Source organism: Mastigoproctus giganteus, chromosome 10, assembly GCF_048544385.1.
Source record: "Mastigoproctus giganteus isolate SK-2022 chromosome 10, ASM4854438v1, whole genome shotgun sequence".
NCBI lineage: Eukaryota > Metazoa > Arthropoda > Arachnida > Uropygi > Thelyphonidae > Mastigoproctus > Mastigoproctus giganteus.
Window position 1 is genome coordinate 8,979,555 of NC_143584.1, and position 18,615 is coordinate 8,998,169.

Genomic DNA, 18,615 nt, shown 5'->3' on the forward strand with positions numbered 1-18,615 from the left:
TAAACTAAGGTCTTTTTCACCCAGTGTTTTTGTGCCACCTGCAAACAGTCTGCTAGCATTTCTGTTGAAATATGCTGTGATTAAGGCAAAGTTTTAAAAACTTTGCCTTAATCACACTGTATTATAAAAAGTTCATCAAGTTGTTCGTAACTGAGTTGTAAACAACTTACCAGTTGACTTTTTTGTTTGTTAAAATTTAAGTAAGCTTAATGAAGAGAAACACTACATACGTAGTTTTATTTTAAAATTTCTTTTTACAATATTTTTTTCTATTTTCATTAGGATTTCTATGCCTTTGAATTTGTGGTTGCTTTTTGTGAATGCCCAAGTTTGATGCTCTACTGTATATATCATGCATTGCAAAAGGAGATGTTCGTTTCACATAGTCGGGATCAAATATATCAAATTTTTCTTGAGAAAATTTTGATGGCCTGTTTTGAGGAATAGGCTGATCTTCACAGAGTACTGGATCACTGGCATGTTTTCCTCCTTGAGGATGTGGTAAGGAATACTGTAATAAAATTAAGGATAAATTTTAATACTTTATGTAGTCAGATCAAATTATACAGAATTTAAAATTCATTACAAGTTCAGAACAGCAAAATGTTATTTACAACAGAACATTTAAGAACAAAATTGAAGAACATTTAAAAATAGTTGTGAAATTACTTTGCTATTAGAATCCATTAAAGCTTGGATGTTCATAAGCTTTTATATTACTGAATTAATAAAATAACCATGTTTTATGTTAAAAAGAAAGATGTAGATTGATCTGTTGTTGGTTACTAAAGTTACTAAAGATTCAGCTGAGAAGAAATTAAACTTGCACTGCATCTGCCTCATTAGGCAGCAAGGGTGCCTCTCAGCAGAACATGCTACCAGAACCAACATACGGGTAAAAGGAATTAAACAAGCTAATAAGTCATGATGATAACTTTGCATCTGCAGAATAAGTTTTGTACAGTAACAATGCAGATGAATAAAAGGACACATATATGCACTGCTGCATGGAAAATATGTAGTTTAATTATTCTGCGCTAGTATTGTAATTACATATTTCTTGTGTTATCAAGATATCAAAAATTGGTAAACAATGCCCCTGTGACTTACAAAAACTGACGTTTATACAGATCAGACAAATCAAGGCACAAACAATGAATGTTATTTATTTGGCATCTAGTATTTTTTTTTTACTGACCACTCATATGGCCCTATCGAGAACAAGTAATAAATTTAAAAGTATGACACTAAACATAATTTATTAAGAAATATTATGTATAAGTATAGTAAATCTGAACAAACAGAATAGAGAAGTCTTCTCCTCAGGTGAAGCGTTACTTATTCGAAGTAGTGCAATATCATGGCAACTCGTTGTGAAGATATTCACAATATGAGATATAACTTAAAATGATGCCGCTTTGCTAGTATTCTGTTCATTCAGATTTCGCTATGTATTATTGATGCTTTCGCACTATACTTCTACATAGTCTAGACTTTTCCATAGCTTGAGGCTTATGCCCTAAACACTTCATAGTCTAAATACATCATATACCATCAGGCATCTCTCTCATATTGTGGAATTATACTTCATAACTGTTTTGCCATCATTGCATCACTCGGGTACCTACCCACCCACCGAAGAAGGGCCAAATAGCCCTGAAACAGCACCAGGGGGAGCCTGATGATGTCCGGAGTTTCCAAGAATAGGCAACAACAACAGCCTACTCCACTGGGGAAGCGTTGCCTATTTGAGGAGTTTATGAGTGGTGTGAGTTGAAGGAGTTACTGTCCCTTTCATTCTTCTACACCATTTCTTTTCCTCTTCCACTCCTACTATTACTTTCCCCTCTACCTTTTTGCTTTTCTAAGTCTAATAGGGACAAGTGGATAGTCGAGTTATTATCCCACACATATACAAAATAGCCCTGAAACGGTGCCGTCTTGGTGATATCCATCTGAGAATAAGTAACATTAGTCTTCTCCTCAAGTGAGGCGTTACTTATTCAAAGTAGTGCAATTGCGAAGGTATTCACAATATGAGATATAACTAAAAACGATGCTGCTTTGCTAATATTCTGTTCATTCAGATTTGGCTATTTTTATTGATGCTTTCGCACTATACTTATACATAGTCTAGACTTTACCACAGCTTGAGGCTTACGCCCTAAACGCTTTATAAGAAATATTATTTAAGACTGTCAAAAATAAATAAATAAATAAAAAAATTGGTTGCAAAGCTTGCTAGCTACAATCAAAGCCATAATTCTATAATAATTATCCTTCTAAAATTGCAATTTTAATTTTTAACAAAATGTAGCCATGCCAACAGTTTCCTTTGGTTTGAATTAACTATAACCAATATTTATCTCTCTAAATAATCACTATTATACCATTATTAAGTTAGTTTATTCAGCCTACTGACTAAATATACTATACAATTAGATAATATTTTGGGAACCTTGCCAGAACCCATCATCAGACCACACATATTAATACAAACATCCAATTATCTATAATTTTTGAAAGATACTGGGTTACCTGTTAACGGCCTCCTGCTTCTTGAATGCCAAAGGCTCCTTCATTCAATCAAGAGGTGCTGTTAATTATTATACCTAAGTTGGGCCTGGAGCTTTTAATTACTTGGCCAATAGTAGGTTTCCAGGTGGGTTATCCCGGAGCCCAGTGCTTCTTTGTTGTTCATGCATGAAAGACCATGTCAGATTTGTTTGACATCCACATTGGATGTCAAAAAAGAACACAAAAAAAGGTGTCCAATATGGGAGAACAAACAAATCTGACACCGCCTTCCAGGGATTCCAGTACAGGGATGCTTGGCAATTTAGCAGCACTACAGTTTGTCTATTTAAGGGTTTTTTTGGCACATCTGCATCTGAGGCTATAAAGCAGTACAGTTCTTTCAACTAATGAATAGTAGAATAGAAGGAAATTTAAAGAATAATTTTATATAAAAATGTTTGGGGACAATTCTATAAACATAAAACAACATATAAAATATTTAATATCTCAAAAATCAATAGAGGAGGACCTCAAGAAACAAAACAACAGCCAACACTTCCCCTCCCCTCCACCATAACACACATTAACCCCACACAAATCCAAGACCAGTATAACCACAACTTAGAAAATATTTAGGGAGTGAGGTATCAATCCTGAGGTGCATTTGAACAACAAAGAAGCACTTGGCCAAGAAAATAAAAGCCCCAGGTCCAACCTGGGAATAAAGAACCTGTTTAACAGCACCTCTTGAATAATGAAGACTCTGGCATTTGGCATGGGACACTGTTAAAGCCCCATCAATCAGTACCAGTGCTGTTCACTTTGAATTTTAAAGGCAGCAGAAGCTGGTTCAAGCACTCCAAAAAAGGGTGAACATCAAGTGTTATGAGGCACGGAGGCATCCAGTGCTGATAAATAAGTAACTGATGCGTTTAAAATTGAATTCCAAGAGGCTTGTTGATCAGGAGGGTTATCTTCCTCAGCAAGTTTTTAATGTTGATGAAACTAGCCTCTTCTAGAAGCAAATGCCAGGAGAATGTATATCACTAAGGATGAGGCTAGTTTACCCAGGCAAAAGCCTATGAACAATAGACTCTCTCTCCTCTTGGGTGCCAGTGCCTCTGGAGATTTTAAGCTAAAGCCTTTGCTGGCATATCACTAACACCCCCCTTCCAAAGTGCTTAAACAACAAAAAAATCAAAGACATGCTGTTAGTGTTTTGGTGCAGTATGTCTTCAATGAATGGGCACTTGAAGTTTTCTTTCCTTTAATGAAGACACTGCTCCTCTTGGATAATGCACCAGGCCATGATCCAGACCTTGCCCAATCTCTGGTGGAACAATTTAACTTTGTTCAAGTCAAAATTTTGCCACACAACACCATTCCCTTTCTTAAACCAATGGACCAGCAAGTGATTGCAAATTTCAAGGAAATATATACCAATAAAATGTTTGCAAGTTGCTTTGCAGTGCCCTCTGGTGAAAATGCTGTCGTCCTCAAATATTTTTAGAGAACTAAGTTCAATACCCTGGAATGTGTGAGGTTCATCATAAGTTATTGGAATGATGTGTCCACCAGGTGCTTAAATTCAGCTTGAAAAACGTGACTTTAATCATACGTAATTTTGATGGATTTGAAGATGTGATACTTTAACAAATGAATCGTCACTCTTGGTGAATCAATGGGTCTGAAGATTCATGAAGAGGATACGATGATTGATACTCATGGGCGTGATCTAACAACAGAGGAGCTACAAGAGTTAAAGAAAATAATGGAGTGTGACACTGGAGAGGAAGACTCCCAAAAAATATCAGCTGAACAGTTAAAGACTGTCTTTTCCTATTGGGAGTGTTTAAGAGAAGTGGTAAAAAAAAAAACCACTGAACTCCTGTTTTGTAAAATGGAAGACGAAGTTATACCTTACTTTAGGAAGATGCAAAAAGTCATCAAAACAGTACACTTTGGCCAGTTTCTTTGTCAGTAGCAAGCAGAAAAAGATACCTGATGCTTGATTCTACCCCACCACCACTATGCCACCATCATCAGCTCTGAACTTCAAGTCTAAGGTAATTTCTAATTTATTGTTTTTTATTATTATTTTAAGATGTTTTATAATTAATTAAAAATTTTTTATAAAACACTCATTTTTAATGTAAAAATCAAGTATGTGTAAGAAAACTATTTTGTGTGTTGTTGGAGTTGCCTCTCAATGGTTTGGAATTAATTACAGGAAATCAATGCATTAATTGGTTTTAGCTTACAATATTTTCAACATACAATGGGTTTTGTGGAACATACTATTGGATGTTGGAGTCACACATCTTATTTATTTGAGCTTTCATTTATATATGAGGGGGTATCAAAAAGTTCGTACCCTTACCTAGAAATAATAGCCCTGGAAAGGTGAAACCACAGGAACTTTAATCCTTTTCTATGTATTCTCCATGTATAGTAACACATTTCTTCCATCTATGGATTAGTTGTTTAATTCCTTGATAATAGAAGTCTGCACTTTTTGACTGAAACCACAATTCCACTTCATTGATGACTTCCTGAGATGAATCAAAGCGGTGTCCACACAATGGTTTCTTCATTTCTCGAGACAAGAAGTCTGATGGTGCTGGGTCAGGAGAATAGGGCTTGTTTGTTATTTGGTTTTTAGGAGCATTAGCAACTAAAGCCATATTGCTCCGGGAATATGCGGTGGTCATTCCCTGACCTTTCTACATCCTCCATATTTGGTGGTGATGGGCTCGAACCCTGGTCTAATCAAGAAGCGTGTGCTATGCACTACTGCTCCTTCCCACCTGGTTACGGAGGCGCGTAAGAGAACAGAGCACTGGGCAACATTGTTGGTGGGGGCAACGCCCATGTGATCCAGTGCATTGTCTAACAGATGGACACCTTTGGTTAACATTCCATGCCTTTTCACCTTCAAAGCATCACATAACTTTTTCAAAAGATTTCTGTAGTATTCTCCGGTAAGTGCGGAACCACAAAGTAATCTATCAGGATAGCCCCTTTTCTGTTCCAAAACACGGATAACATCACCTTCTTATAGATGGAGTGGTCTTTGCCTTTTTTGGGAGGTGGGCTTCCACTGCTTTGACATGTCTTTAGACGCCGGATCACCCAGCATTCGTCATTTGTCACCAACCGATCAAAAAAGTTCTCAACATTGCCATTACACAAATCCAACAGTTAGCGAGAACATTGCATTGCACTGCACTGCATTCGACATTGCTTCTGCAAAGGCATTAGCAATCTTGAAACCCATCGTGCAGAGACCTTAGACATGTGCAGAAGGTCATGTAGAATGCTGTGGGCAGACATGTAACTAGTTCCCACTGCACTTGCAATGAAATGCATTTTAGAGCTGTACCCACGAAATGCAAGGAAGATCGGATCTCACCATGATGTTCATCATAACCTCAAAAGTCATCAATCATACTGCATGATGGAAGATATCGGGAAGGGTTGACCGGAACTTAGCTCTGGAGACTAAACATGGGTTCCACAACTTCAAGCATCCAATAAGCAAAGTGGTGGTATTACACCGGTTGATGAGAGTCATCTACCTCCTAGTATTGCCTAGTAACACAGAGGGGGCGGCATTCCTCCATGTGGTGTGGGCGCTACACCTTGACCCCCGCTTACGTTGGTTCACACGTGGGTGATCACCCACAGTGTGCTTGTGCATGAGGATTATACCCAGGATTACTAACAGTCCCATCATGAAGGTGCAAGCAGAGGATTTTGCTGTCACATACCGTCCAGCCTTCGCCAAAATTGGGTCCACTTGACTTGGCTTTCACCCGAATACCAGTTCCATCAGCATTTAAGACTCCCAGGTAGCAAGTACAGCTTGTCTGGCATATCTGAGAGAATGTCTGTGACAACCTCAAGGACCACTTGAGGTTGTCACAGAGGGTTCTGATAAGGTTCCCGAAATGTTACCTAATTGTAACATATAGGGGGGAAATTTCTATCAGCATGGCCCACACTTGTAGGTAGAAGGAATTTGTTTTTTAGAGACGGGATACACTTAAACAAAGGTGGTGCAAAAGTTTTTGCCAGTATTATTGAGGATACTTTAAAGGTTCAGGGAAACTGCTAGTTAGGGGGGGGCGGTAATACTGACATGTGTTTATCTGATAATATTGGTCAAAGTAACTCTTACACATACCTCAAGAGTTCTTATCTGTTACCCCAACTGGACATATTACCTAGATGTTCTGGGAGCAGAAACGTTTCAAGTGTACAGGTAGCTAATGCCAGGGAAGAGAGCCCAAAAAACTTCAAGGGTTGTTAAATATACAAGAACAGTAAGTCTTAATTGTTTATATAGTAATGTTAGAAGTGTCGTCAATAAAATGAGCGAATTCGAACTGCTGGTTAAAACAAGTAACGCGGACATAATAGGGCTTACGGAGATGTGGTGCCACCTGGAAATTGGGGATGACGAGTTTCAGTACGGCTTGTATAATGTATTTAGGAAGGATAGGGTAGATAGAAGGGGGTGGTGGGATAATGCTTCTTATCAGAACCAGCCTGAGTGCGATTATAGCTTTCCCAGATTCTGACATTTCACATGCTAGTATAGAATGTGTATTGTGTGAAATAGTTGGAAACAAAGGTATAATGCGAGTAGGAGTAATCTTCAGACTAGGTGATTGTGAAGATTATGACGAAAGCCTCTACATGCAAATGGAATGGGCAAGTAAGCATCAATGTCTTATTATGGGTGATTTCAATTTGCCTTTATTTGATTGGAGTAAATGGGAAGGAAACTCGACATGGGGAACAAAATTTTTAAATCAACTAGATGACTGTTATTTGTATCAACATGTCAAGGAAAGTACTACAGAAAAGAATATCATTACCCATGAATCAAATGATATAACAGGGCTGACAGTAGAGAAACCAGTAGCAGGAAGTGATCACAGAGTTCTATGGTGGATGATGATGAGAGAGGTAGCAGCAGTAAAAGGCAAAGGAATGGGTTTTAATTTCAGAAAAGGAAATTACGATGCCTTAAGGTACTACCATGGCCTCTATTAACTGGGTAGATATCGCGCAGAGAATGAATACATTTGAACTGTGGTATGCTTTTAAAACATTAATCACAGATGCCTTGAATGCGTATTTACCATTAAAAAAATACTCCACGAGGAGGGTTCCAAGTTGGATGAATAGTGAAGTTGTCACATTACTTGAGCAGAAAAATGTGGCATGGAAAGGTTACAGAACAATAAAAAGTACTGAAGCCTATAACAGCTACAAGATGATCTGTAATAGAGCCACAGAAAAGGTTCGACAGGTAAAGGCAGTAATGAGAAATCACTAGCAAACAGCAAAGAGGGGGATAAGGAATTCTTCACATATATAAATGCCAAGAAGAGCAGGACAAACCAGATCGTACCTTTACCTAAGGGAAAGGGATAGTATTAAATACACCAGCTGCCATTGCAGATGAACTCAACAGTTATTTTGCATCGATATTTACAAATGGAAAACCTTTTGTGGCAATAGGAAATTGTGGGAGCGAAGTTGAAAAATATGTAGTTAATGATATTGAAATTTTGCAAGATTATTTAATAAAAAAAACTTTCGAGCCTACAGGCCAGTAAGGCTCCTGGAGTTGATGAAATATACCCGATAATCTTAAGGGAGGTGGGAAGTGAGTGCATTGAACCATTGAGGCTAATTATGCAAGCATCACTAGACTCTGGGACGATTCCCTTGGATTGGAAAAGTGCCAATGTATCTCCCATACATAAGGATGGCTCTAAGAGTGAAGTGGGAAATTATCGACCTGTCAGTCTGACTTCAGTGGTAGGGAAAATCATGGAGGCAATGATCAAAGGTGGAATTCAGGATCATTTGGATCGAACTGAAATTCTCAAGGCTACTCAGCATAGTTTTGTAAAGGGAAAATCATGTTTAACAAATGTGGTTCGCTATTTTGAAAGGGTCACTCACGAGCTGGATTTAGAGAATAATTTCAACATTGTTTATTTAGATTTCAGCAAAGCTTTTGACTCGGTCCCACATGATTTGCTTTATAAGCTGGAACAGGTTGGAATCACTGGGAAAATCCTTAGATGGCTTCAGGGCAGGATGCAGAGGGTTGTGATAAATGGCTATTCCTCAGATTGGGTTGATGTAAGAAGTGGGGTTCCCCAAGGATCAGTATTAGGACCACTGTTGTTTTTAATTTTCATAAACGACATTGATGAAGCGATAGAGGGCATGATGTCTAAATTTGCAGATGATGTTAAAATTGGTAGAGTTGAGCTGAACAAGCTGAGCTTCTTCAGAGAGACCTAGACAGACTTCAGGAATGGTCAGAAAAATGGCAGTTATGCTTTAATCCAACAAAGTGTAAGGTATTACACCTAGGAAACAGTAATCCCAAAATAACTTATTCACTTGGTGGAGTTCAACTAAACCCAGTACTGGAGGAAAGGGAAGGAAGGAAGGAAGGCCCATGGTGTCCTATCGATGATCTATTGAACTTTTGCAAGTAGAGATAGGGATGTGATAATCCCATTATATAAGGCTTTTGTTAGACCACACTTGGAATACTGTGTTCAATATGGAAACCGCACCTAAAGAAAGACATTGAGCTTCTTGAAAGGGTGCACAGCAACTCGCCTGGTGAGTTCGGCAAAAGGGCGTCCTTATGAAGAAAGACTTCGAATATGTAGGTTGCAGAGTTTGGAAACTAGACACCTTAGAGGAGATTTGATTGAAGTGTTTAAGGCTCTGAGAGGCATCAGTAAAATGAATGAGGACGAAATGATGCTAGAACTAGGGGACATAAATTCAAGTTACGGGGGGGGGAAATGTTTAGATTGGACTGCAGGAAGTTTTATTTTATCCAGCGAGTTATAAATTACTGGAATAAGTTGTCTACATGAGTGGTAGAGGCTGACAGCTTGGGGAAATTCAAAGGTCATCTGGATAGTACCTTCGGGTGAGGGAAGCGCATAGGATGATAGGTTTAATTTCCTTTTCTTTTATTAATTATTATTATTATTTTTTTTATATCATTGTTTTATTTGGATTTCTGGTGTACACCATAGACAACTCTTATGAAACTACAAAGTAGTTGTTGTAGGCATCATTTGCTCTTTCTCATGTTGTGCTCTGCCTTCACGACGAGTTGCCACTACCTCGAATAAGTAACGCTTCACTAATAGAGAAGACTATTGTTACTTATTCTCAGTGAGTACCACCACCCAGACATGTTTCAAGGCTATTGGCCTATCATCAGTGGGTGGGCAGGTACCCTGGTATTGCAGACATGACAACCCAGTTGTGAAGATAATCACACAAATGAGAGATGCCAAAAGGTGTATATGACAATATTTAAAATAACTAAATGCACAAGGAGTTTAATATCTATATAATATCGGTGTGTAGATACACCGTAGACAACTCTTAAGGAACTACAAAGTAGTTGTTGTAGGCATCATTTGCTCTTTCTCATATTGTGCTCTGCCTTATAAGTAACAATAGTCTTCTCTATTAGTAAAGCGTTACTTATTCGGAGTAGTGCAATATCATGGAAACTCGTTGTGAAGGCAGAGCACAATACCAGAAAGAGCAAATGATGCCTACATAAACTACTTTGTAGTTTCTAAAGAGTTGTCTATGGTGTATCTACACACCAATATTATATCGATATTAAACTCTTAATGTATTATGCCTTGTGCATTTAGTTATTTTAAAAAATTACATATAGTATATTTAGTCAATAGGCTGGATAAAAACTAACTTAAATAATAGTGGTTATTTAGAGAGAGAAATTTCATGGAAAAATCACCATGTAACATCCTTTCCTAACTATATAACCAATATACCACACATGATTATAATTAAAGTAGTACACACAGAGTTACAGAACTAAGTTGCATTTCAGAAAACCACTCATTCCTTTTCAAGTACACACACTGGCTAAATATATAGATGTATGTTGTATTATCTGGTTTAATTGATATCATTACCCATATCTCTAAATGAGGATATGCAATCACTGACACCATCCTTGTGCTTCAGAGTATTTGGCTCTATAGGAATTTTAGCTAAGCTATGTGTCCTTTTAACTAGTGTAATAAACAGACAGCACACAGTACTATACCTTTTAAAAAAAAATAGATTGGAAAGTGCAAAAATAGCTGAATCAATATTCAATATAAAATGTATATAAAATAGCTTAACCCCTTTGTAATACATATTTTTATAAATTAATTTGACTAATGTCCTCAAGTTTTGTTAAGCAAGAATAGATTATCAATAAAAGAAAACACTAATTAAATAAAGTATACATCAAGAGCTTCTTCAGATTTTGTAAATTACATTTACCTCTGCATAGTAATAAATACATAATTAAAGGCTACAAGCATAAATTAAAGAAAATAAAATACTACGACATTGGAAAACAGGCCTTGAGCTTCGGGTTGCATATCACAAAACTTTCTAGCGACAACCAACAAACTGAATTAACATAAATTTATTAAAATAAATAATATCTACATAAAATACTAAAACAGATATAAAATAAATGCGTTAAAATACAATAAAATATGGACAAGACTAATAAAATATACATTAGCTTTCGAGATGATGTGCCTCTTCATTAGATTAGTCGGTGAATGGTGTACTGCAGTATATATATATATATGTTGGTTAAAGTTATTAACTTTAGATTCCAACTTTTCCAACACTTTAACAGGGGAGTCTTGCACAGTTTCACAAAGCTCCCAAAACTGTGCAAGACTTCCCTGTTAAAGGCGTTGGAGAAGAGAAAGTTGGAATCTAAGGTTAATAAACTTGTGCATTCCTGGTTTTTAGCTAACAAGATTACCAAAAACATTCGCTGGAAGCTTCATGTGACAGGTTGTTGCCTCCTGCAGTTTTATGAGCATTCAAAGATCCACAAACCTGATAATCCTTGCGGCCCATTGTCTCTTGTTGCAATACACCTACATATAAACTTTCTAAATGTTGCCAAGTTATTCGGACTCCTTGTTGGAAAAACTGTTTACACTGTTTCTAGTAGTATGCAGTTTTTGCATATTATTAAAGATGTTACTATTTCTGAGAGCTAGGTTATGGTCTCCTTTGATGTAGTTTCCCTGTTCACTTCTTTTCCTGTACGCAGTCTAGCACAGGCTATTGCCTGTGCTAGACTTCTTTTGAGCAGGGATACCACATTAGGAGACAGAACCTCGCTCTCTACAGACAATATTTATACTGTTCTCAATCTGTATTTAATGGGGGGCGTGATCGTGTTCAATGACTTTTTTTTTTTGTTAGTTGTTGGCGCATCGGCTTCTGTGGCCATAATGCACCTCCCAAGGTTTTTTACATTACACTGATCCAAGCCCGAGGCAAGATTCGAACCCGCAACCTTTGGGTTGCCAGGCAGGCAGGCACTTTACCCACCTGGCTAGCCCGGTCGGCAATGACTCTGTTTCATCAAATACAGGGCACAGCTATGGGGCGCCCCCTATTAGTCCTATCGTGGCCAATATTGCCACGGAAGAACTTGAGTCAGATTTTCTTGAACTTACCTGTTCCTAGCTTCTTCAGAATGATCAAGATAGACTTCAGAGATGGTCAGAAAAATGGCAGCTATGCTTTAATCCAGCAAAGTGTAAGGTATTGCACCTGAGGAACAGTAACCCCAAAATAACTTATATACTTGGCAGAGTTGAACTAAAGCCGGTAGTGGAGGAAAGGGACTTTGGTATTACGATACGGTCAGATATGAAGTTCTCCAAGCATTGTAGACTGGTTGCAAGGAGGGCCCATGGTGTCCTGACAATGATTTATCGAACAATCGCTAATAGAGATAAGGACGTCATAATCCCATTATACAAGGCTATTGTTAGACCACACTTGGAATGCCGTGTTCAAGTACGAAGACTGCACCTAAAGAAAGACATTGTTCTTCTTGAAAGGGTCCAAAGATGGCTAGTTCACCTGGTGAGATTGGCAAAAGGGCGTCCATATGAGGAAAGACTGGATTTGTGGGTTGCAGAACTTGGAAACTAGGCACTTTAGAGAAGACTTGATTGAGGTGTTTGAGGCTCTGAGAGGCATAAGCAAAATAAATAAGGACGAAATTTTCACAGTTATAAACGATTCTAGAACTAGGGGCCATAATTACAAGTTACAGGGGAAGTTGTTTAGAGTGGATTGCAGGAAGTTTCATTTTAACCAGCGAGTTATAAATTACTGGAATAAGTTACCTACATGGATGGTAGTCGCTGATAGTCTGGGGAAATTCAAAGGTTAGCTGGATAATTTCCTTAGGGAGGATGCAAATGCATGGGTTTTCCATTTCCTTTTCTCTTATTGATTTTTATTATTATTATTTTATTTTTTGGCTGGTGCAGCATAAGCTATAGGCTTCCTTGCACTATGTGGCCATTACTGTTTGTTTAGGGATTTATTAGGCACATCGGCAACTATGGCCATTACTAATACTATCACTCTCTGGTGTCGTTATGTTGATGATATCTTCGCCATTGTTCCTTGGGGATGAGAAACTCGACTGCTGCAATATCTCAATTCCTTTTCATCCTTCATTCAGTTCATTATTGAACTGGAGGTCGATAACTGTTCCTTTTTTGGATGTTTTAATCCAATGCATAAGTTCGTGTTCTGTAACTTCCATTTTTTGGAAGCCAATTTACCCACTATGGGTCCGTGCAAGCCCCTGGTCATTTGCGCAGCATTGCTCACACTTCATTCTCCCGCACTTGGATGCATTTGTAGACTGGAGTTCTCCCGCACTTGGATGATTTCCAAAACTAGGGCTTTCAAACTGCAGTTATCCATATTAGGTTATAGATATATGTGAGCTCCAGATTCACAATTTTTTTTCACAATCTAAACCCCCTCACATCAATGAACTTATTTCTACCGCCTACATTCCCTATTATCTGGACATGTCGGAACATCTTGATAGGATTTTGCGTCTCCATCATAGATGTGTGCAACTGTCGAGATGCGCCTCCATAGCCAGGTGGGAAGGAGCAGCAGTGCGTGGCACCCGCTTCTTGATTAGACCGGGGTTCGAGCCCGTCACCACCAAATACGGAGGATGCGGAAAGGTCAGGGTATGACCACCGCATATCCCGGAGCAATATGGCCTTAGTTGCTAATGCTCCTAAAAACCAAATAACACCATAACAGCAACTGCCGAGGATGAAATTACATTCTATTATTTGTAAGGTGAAAATACCTGTTCCTCTCCAACAGATTGGTTCGGTATAACATATTACATCTGGATTGTGGGGGGGGGGGTGTTATGTAGGTGAGTCCACCAGGAGATTGAAAGATTGGGTTTCTGAACATGAGGTGGCTCTTCGAACCGCTAATTTTGAACACGCCGTGGTCACTGAGCATTATTGGGTTTAGCAGCATAATTTTGATCTCTGACAGGATATTGAAATAGTAGACTATTCACGCGATTACCACCAGAGCTCATGGTACTGCACATAGCTAGCAGCAGTAATCGTACCATGTATACATAATTCTGCTCTACCAACACCAGACTCATGGTGTATGATCATGCTCCTTTGACTTTTGCTGTTTTAATCAATATATACTGCAATACACCATTCACTGACTAAGCTGATTAAGAGGCACTTTGTCTCGAAAGCTACTGTATATTTTATTAGTTTTGTACATATTTTATTGTATTTTAATGCTTTTATTTTATATCTGTTTTAGTATTTTATGTAGATATTATTTATTTATTTTAAATTTATATTAACTCAGTTTGTCGCTATAAAGTTTCGTGATTAGACATTGCTCATTAAGTGCAACCACTTGAAAGGATTGTCATATAAGACCACTGATGTATGGTGAAAGTTTGCAATGAACAGAAAGTTAAAAAGAAAAATGTTTCCAAAAACACCATAGTACACTGGCGTGCAAAACTTAAGGACCAACACTATTTCTGAAGGTTACAACCACAAAATCTTTACTTAAGGTACTCTTTCCTGATGAGAGTAGAGTCAGTCTCAGCAGCGATTCAGAACGTCAGCTAATCTGGTGAGAGGTTGGCACACAGTATCACCCTGCAAACATCACTGAAAGGGATCGATATGGTGGTCGATCTCGTCTGGGAAGGCATTATCTTGGATGGATGTACACAACTCCAGATACTGGAAGGCGGTACTGTAACCGGTGCACGCTGCTGTACTCAGGTAATCCTTCCCCATGCACGCCTGGTCTTCGGTGCCATTGGCCCAGAGTTCGTGTTTATGGATGATAACGCCACACCCCATCGCACTGCAGCTGTTGATATGCTTTTGGAAAGTGAGGACATTGTTTGTATGGATTGGCCTGTCCGTTCTGCCGATCTAAATCCTGTTGATCACATATGGGACGCTCTGGGGAGACGCCTAGCAGCACGTCCACACCCACCAGAAAATGTTCACCAGCTGAAGGCTGACAGAGGAATGGACATCGTCCATTCCTCTGTCAGCGCAATTTCACAAATTTGTAGTTATGGAAGTAGGCATGTAGTAGTAGTAGTACTACTACTACTATTTGGGGTGTTGCAAATTCCACATCTGAAGAAGGTAGAACCAATGTTCTTCACTGGGCAAGCTTCTTGACAATTTAGCAAATACTCTATATTGTTAGTTTTTACCTATACTGTTTAGATACTATGTTATATGCGCATCTACTAAATTTAAAAAAAAAAAATGGAACCTATTTTTGATAAGATAAGGATACAATTTTAACATCTGTAGCCTGACTTTTAGTTATTTATAAATTTGTATATCATATTTTTCCAAACTCTAGAATCATTAGTTAAATAATTTAACATTTCTCAATATTTGCCATTATCACAGTATGTTGTTATAATGGCATCTCTCACTAATCTATAATTACCTCTCAGTCATAACTTACCCTTGTTCCTCTAATGTTGATAGGTCTACGGAAGTTTATATTAATAGTTTTAGTGCCATTCTCATTAACCATTACAGCAACTCTCTTCAGAGTTTTGTTACCACAGTTGGGGCAGAATACTTTTGTCATAATACTTGTTGTCCTACAAATATTAAATAATATTTAACATTTAATTAATTTTTGCTGAAGAATATACAAGGTTAATGATTTATTTTGCAAATAAGCAATTAATAAGTCAACTTACCTGAAACATGAATGACAACGAAGGATAAAGGTCTTGGGATTCTTAATCAACATTCCTTCTACGGACAAAACATGAAGGCCCATCTGAATCAATACATTCTGAAGGAAAAGAGGTAATGGTACTTTTTTTAGTGACAAAAGAAAAAAGAAATAACTGTAACTAGAATCATAATACACATTAATTAAAATCATTTTCAGTGTGATCGGCTAATTTAAGCCCCCAACTCACTAGAAGTGAAAACTATAACACTGAGTAAAACTTCAAGACAACAAGAAAGTCAAGCTGGTCTTGAGGCCTCTAACTATACTTTTTCTTTGAAGCTAGGAATATGGTCTAATGACTTGACTCTCTAGAATTCTAGCTGTTAAAATACTCATAAAAATAAGAGGAAAGAAGCCTTTACAGAGCAGGCTGAAATGCAATCCAACCCACGCAACATCAACAGGAAGAATCCTCTCCTTTCTCCACACCAGTTTAACCAATTTCACAGAAATAGCCAATGTCAGACTCCTCCCACCTCATATCCATTTTCACTACGTTCCTCTATAATTTAATGGTGTGGTTTTGGACTCCAAATAGAGGGCATTGCATTTCACAAGATCAAATAAGTATTTCAAACTGGTGTTTTTTTTTTTTTTTTTTTTGGAAATAACTTTTCACTCAATTAATTAGTCCTATAAAAATATATTCATAAATCTCAGCAACTCAGAATGTAAAGAACACACACCCATCGAAATGCACTGATCGATATCTAATCAGGAAATGACCTATATAATTATTTACCTATGCATTTGTAGTGCGCAGCATTCTCAAGGTCAAATAAATATCACTATGTAATTACATACCTGCATTTATATAAGTAATTTAAGAAAAGGCCTGGTAAAAATTCAAATCTTGGGTACCACTCCATACTAAAAATCAAGAAGAAGGCAGTGATTGGCAGGTGCCACTCACTGTTTAGCCCTGCCCCTTTCCTCCTAGGTTGACATGTCTAGAGTGTTTATCCCCCCACTTGCCGCTGTTTTAAGATCGGGAACTCGTTTTCTGATTTTAAAACAGCAGGATGGGGAGATAAACATCCTACCTAAGCTATGCACCCCCCCTCCTCGACAACACAAAACAATCAGAAACAAAACGCATTCACAATAATCACCCAATCACAGAACTCGATGGTACAATCACTCCTTTCTACAACCACGCCCACTGCACAGAGACAAGTGGTACCCAAATAATAGATTTTAGGCAAAGGCCTTTTGCTTTGGGTTCCATAATATATGAGGAATATTGTTGCATCCGAAAGAGCAGGATTAAAATATTTACAAACTAAACAAATATTTAAAATATCTACAAAATACTAAACTATTTACAAATACAGTCAGTCCTCATACAGCACGATAGTTGTGTTCCTAGAAACCCTTGTGCAATATAAATAACAGGCCCTATGGGAAAAATAGGGTTAGGTGTCCACCACCCAAGATTGAACACACATTTGTAACCAAGACATTACCAAACACAATAAATTATCGTAATAAAATACTTATGTATTTTATTACGACTGTTACGTAATAAAATATTGCTAATGCTTTTGCTTCTATCGTAAGCTGACTTGTTCTTTGTTTCACCTATTCAAACAGATAGAACAGCTGTTCTATCTCTTCCAATTCTTTGTGTCTTAATCTAATGGATTTTGTTACACTTTGGGTTGCTCCTGCTATGAAAATTGTTTTTATTTTCTCTGCATTCTTTCTAATTATCGGGATTGCCTCATTTAGATTTAATATTTTTTCTCTATCAACAGAGGCGGACTGGCCATAAGCCTTACCGGGGAAACCCTGGTTGGCCGGAGGCCCAAAGACGATGGAGGCCGGTGTGATTTTGCCCATAAACACTAGTATAAGGTCACCACAAATTTTCCCTGGTAAGAAATTTTGAACCAGTCTGCCTCTGTCTATCTATATTGCTTTTCTTTTTCTCTCTGAATCTGTAGTGTCTTCACCAGGATGCTTCCTTTTCACATCTTTTTTTTTTTTTTTTTTTTTAAGTAATTTACTCATTTTTAGGGAATAAAGCACAATTACAAAATGAGGAGGCATGCTTGATACACATAAACAAAGCTGCACGTGTGTAGCAACTGAATAAACAACACCGTAAAGGGAGAGACACTTAACACCTCACTAGCTCACATTTAATAAAGCACATTTCTGGAGATCACTACCATAAAACAATAAAAACAATTTCCAGTTGCGTTTCTACTAGTGGAATCTGTTATAAACTGGTAGTAAACTCGATCTAATTGCATTTGCCGATAGCTGGAATTGTGTGGGTTTTTATGTTATTAGGGTGAAATGTGTTTCACTGATATAAAAAACATAAATACTATACATCTTCAGAATATTCTCTTCATTCCTATCATGTTGCGTTCAGTTGGGGTGATTCCACGTTTGACTACCATTTCTTGTAAACACAAAGGCGAATTGTGCATAAGCGAATTCGGTTTGTGTTATATACGATATTGTTCCCCTATTTATAAATCGTGTATGTTCGAATTTGTGTAGTGTAAACACGAATTGTGTGCAATCAGTCCTTATACAAGGACTGATTGCACACAATATTTATTAATATACAAAAAACGTTACAATGGAACATCAAATGTTAGACAGTAAAGCATGCACACGAGGTTGGCGAACGTTATGGAGGCACTTGTCAATAATTAATTGTATTTGTAGTGACGTAACTGCCTCACCCTCTTCTTCCTTTTGCTCAAATAAATATCACTAGGAAAAAAAAAAAATTTTAATGTATAGAGGGATAACAGCAAAAACTTAGGAAAAACTCAAACTTACTTTTGGACAATTTTGAATTTAAAGTTTTACTGTTATAACTTATTATTATCAAGACTTGCATGCAAACAA

General features: G+C 37.6%; 1 protein-coding gene across 1 annotated transcript in view; it reads right to left on the minus strand.

The window, feature by feature from the left end:
- Positions 1–241: 241 nt before the first annotated feature.
- Positions 242–18,615, minus strand: part of LOC150078673 (RNA-binding protein NOB1) — a 52,836-nt gene continuing 34,462 nt past the window's right edge. The window contains exons 6-8 of the mRNA XM_090382230.1: positions 15,704–15,801; positions 15,460–15,601; positions 242–511 (exon numbers count right to left, since the gene is read on the minus strand). Coding sequence (XP_090238356.1) covers positions 242–511; positions 15,460–15,601; positions 15,704–15,801 — 510 coding nt within the window. The remainder of the gene's footprint in view (positions 512–15,459; positions 15,602–15,703; positions 15,802–18,615) is intronic.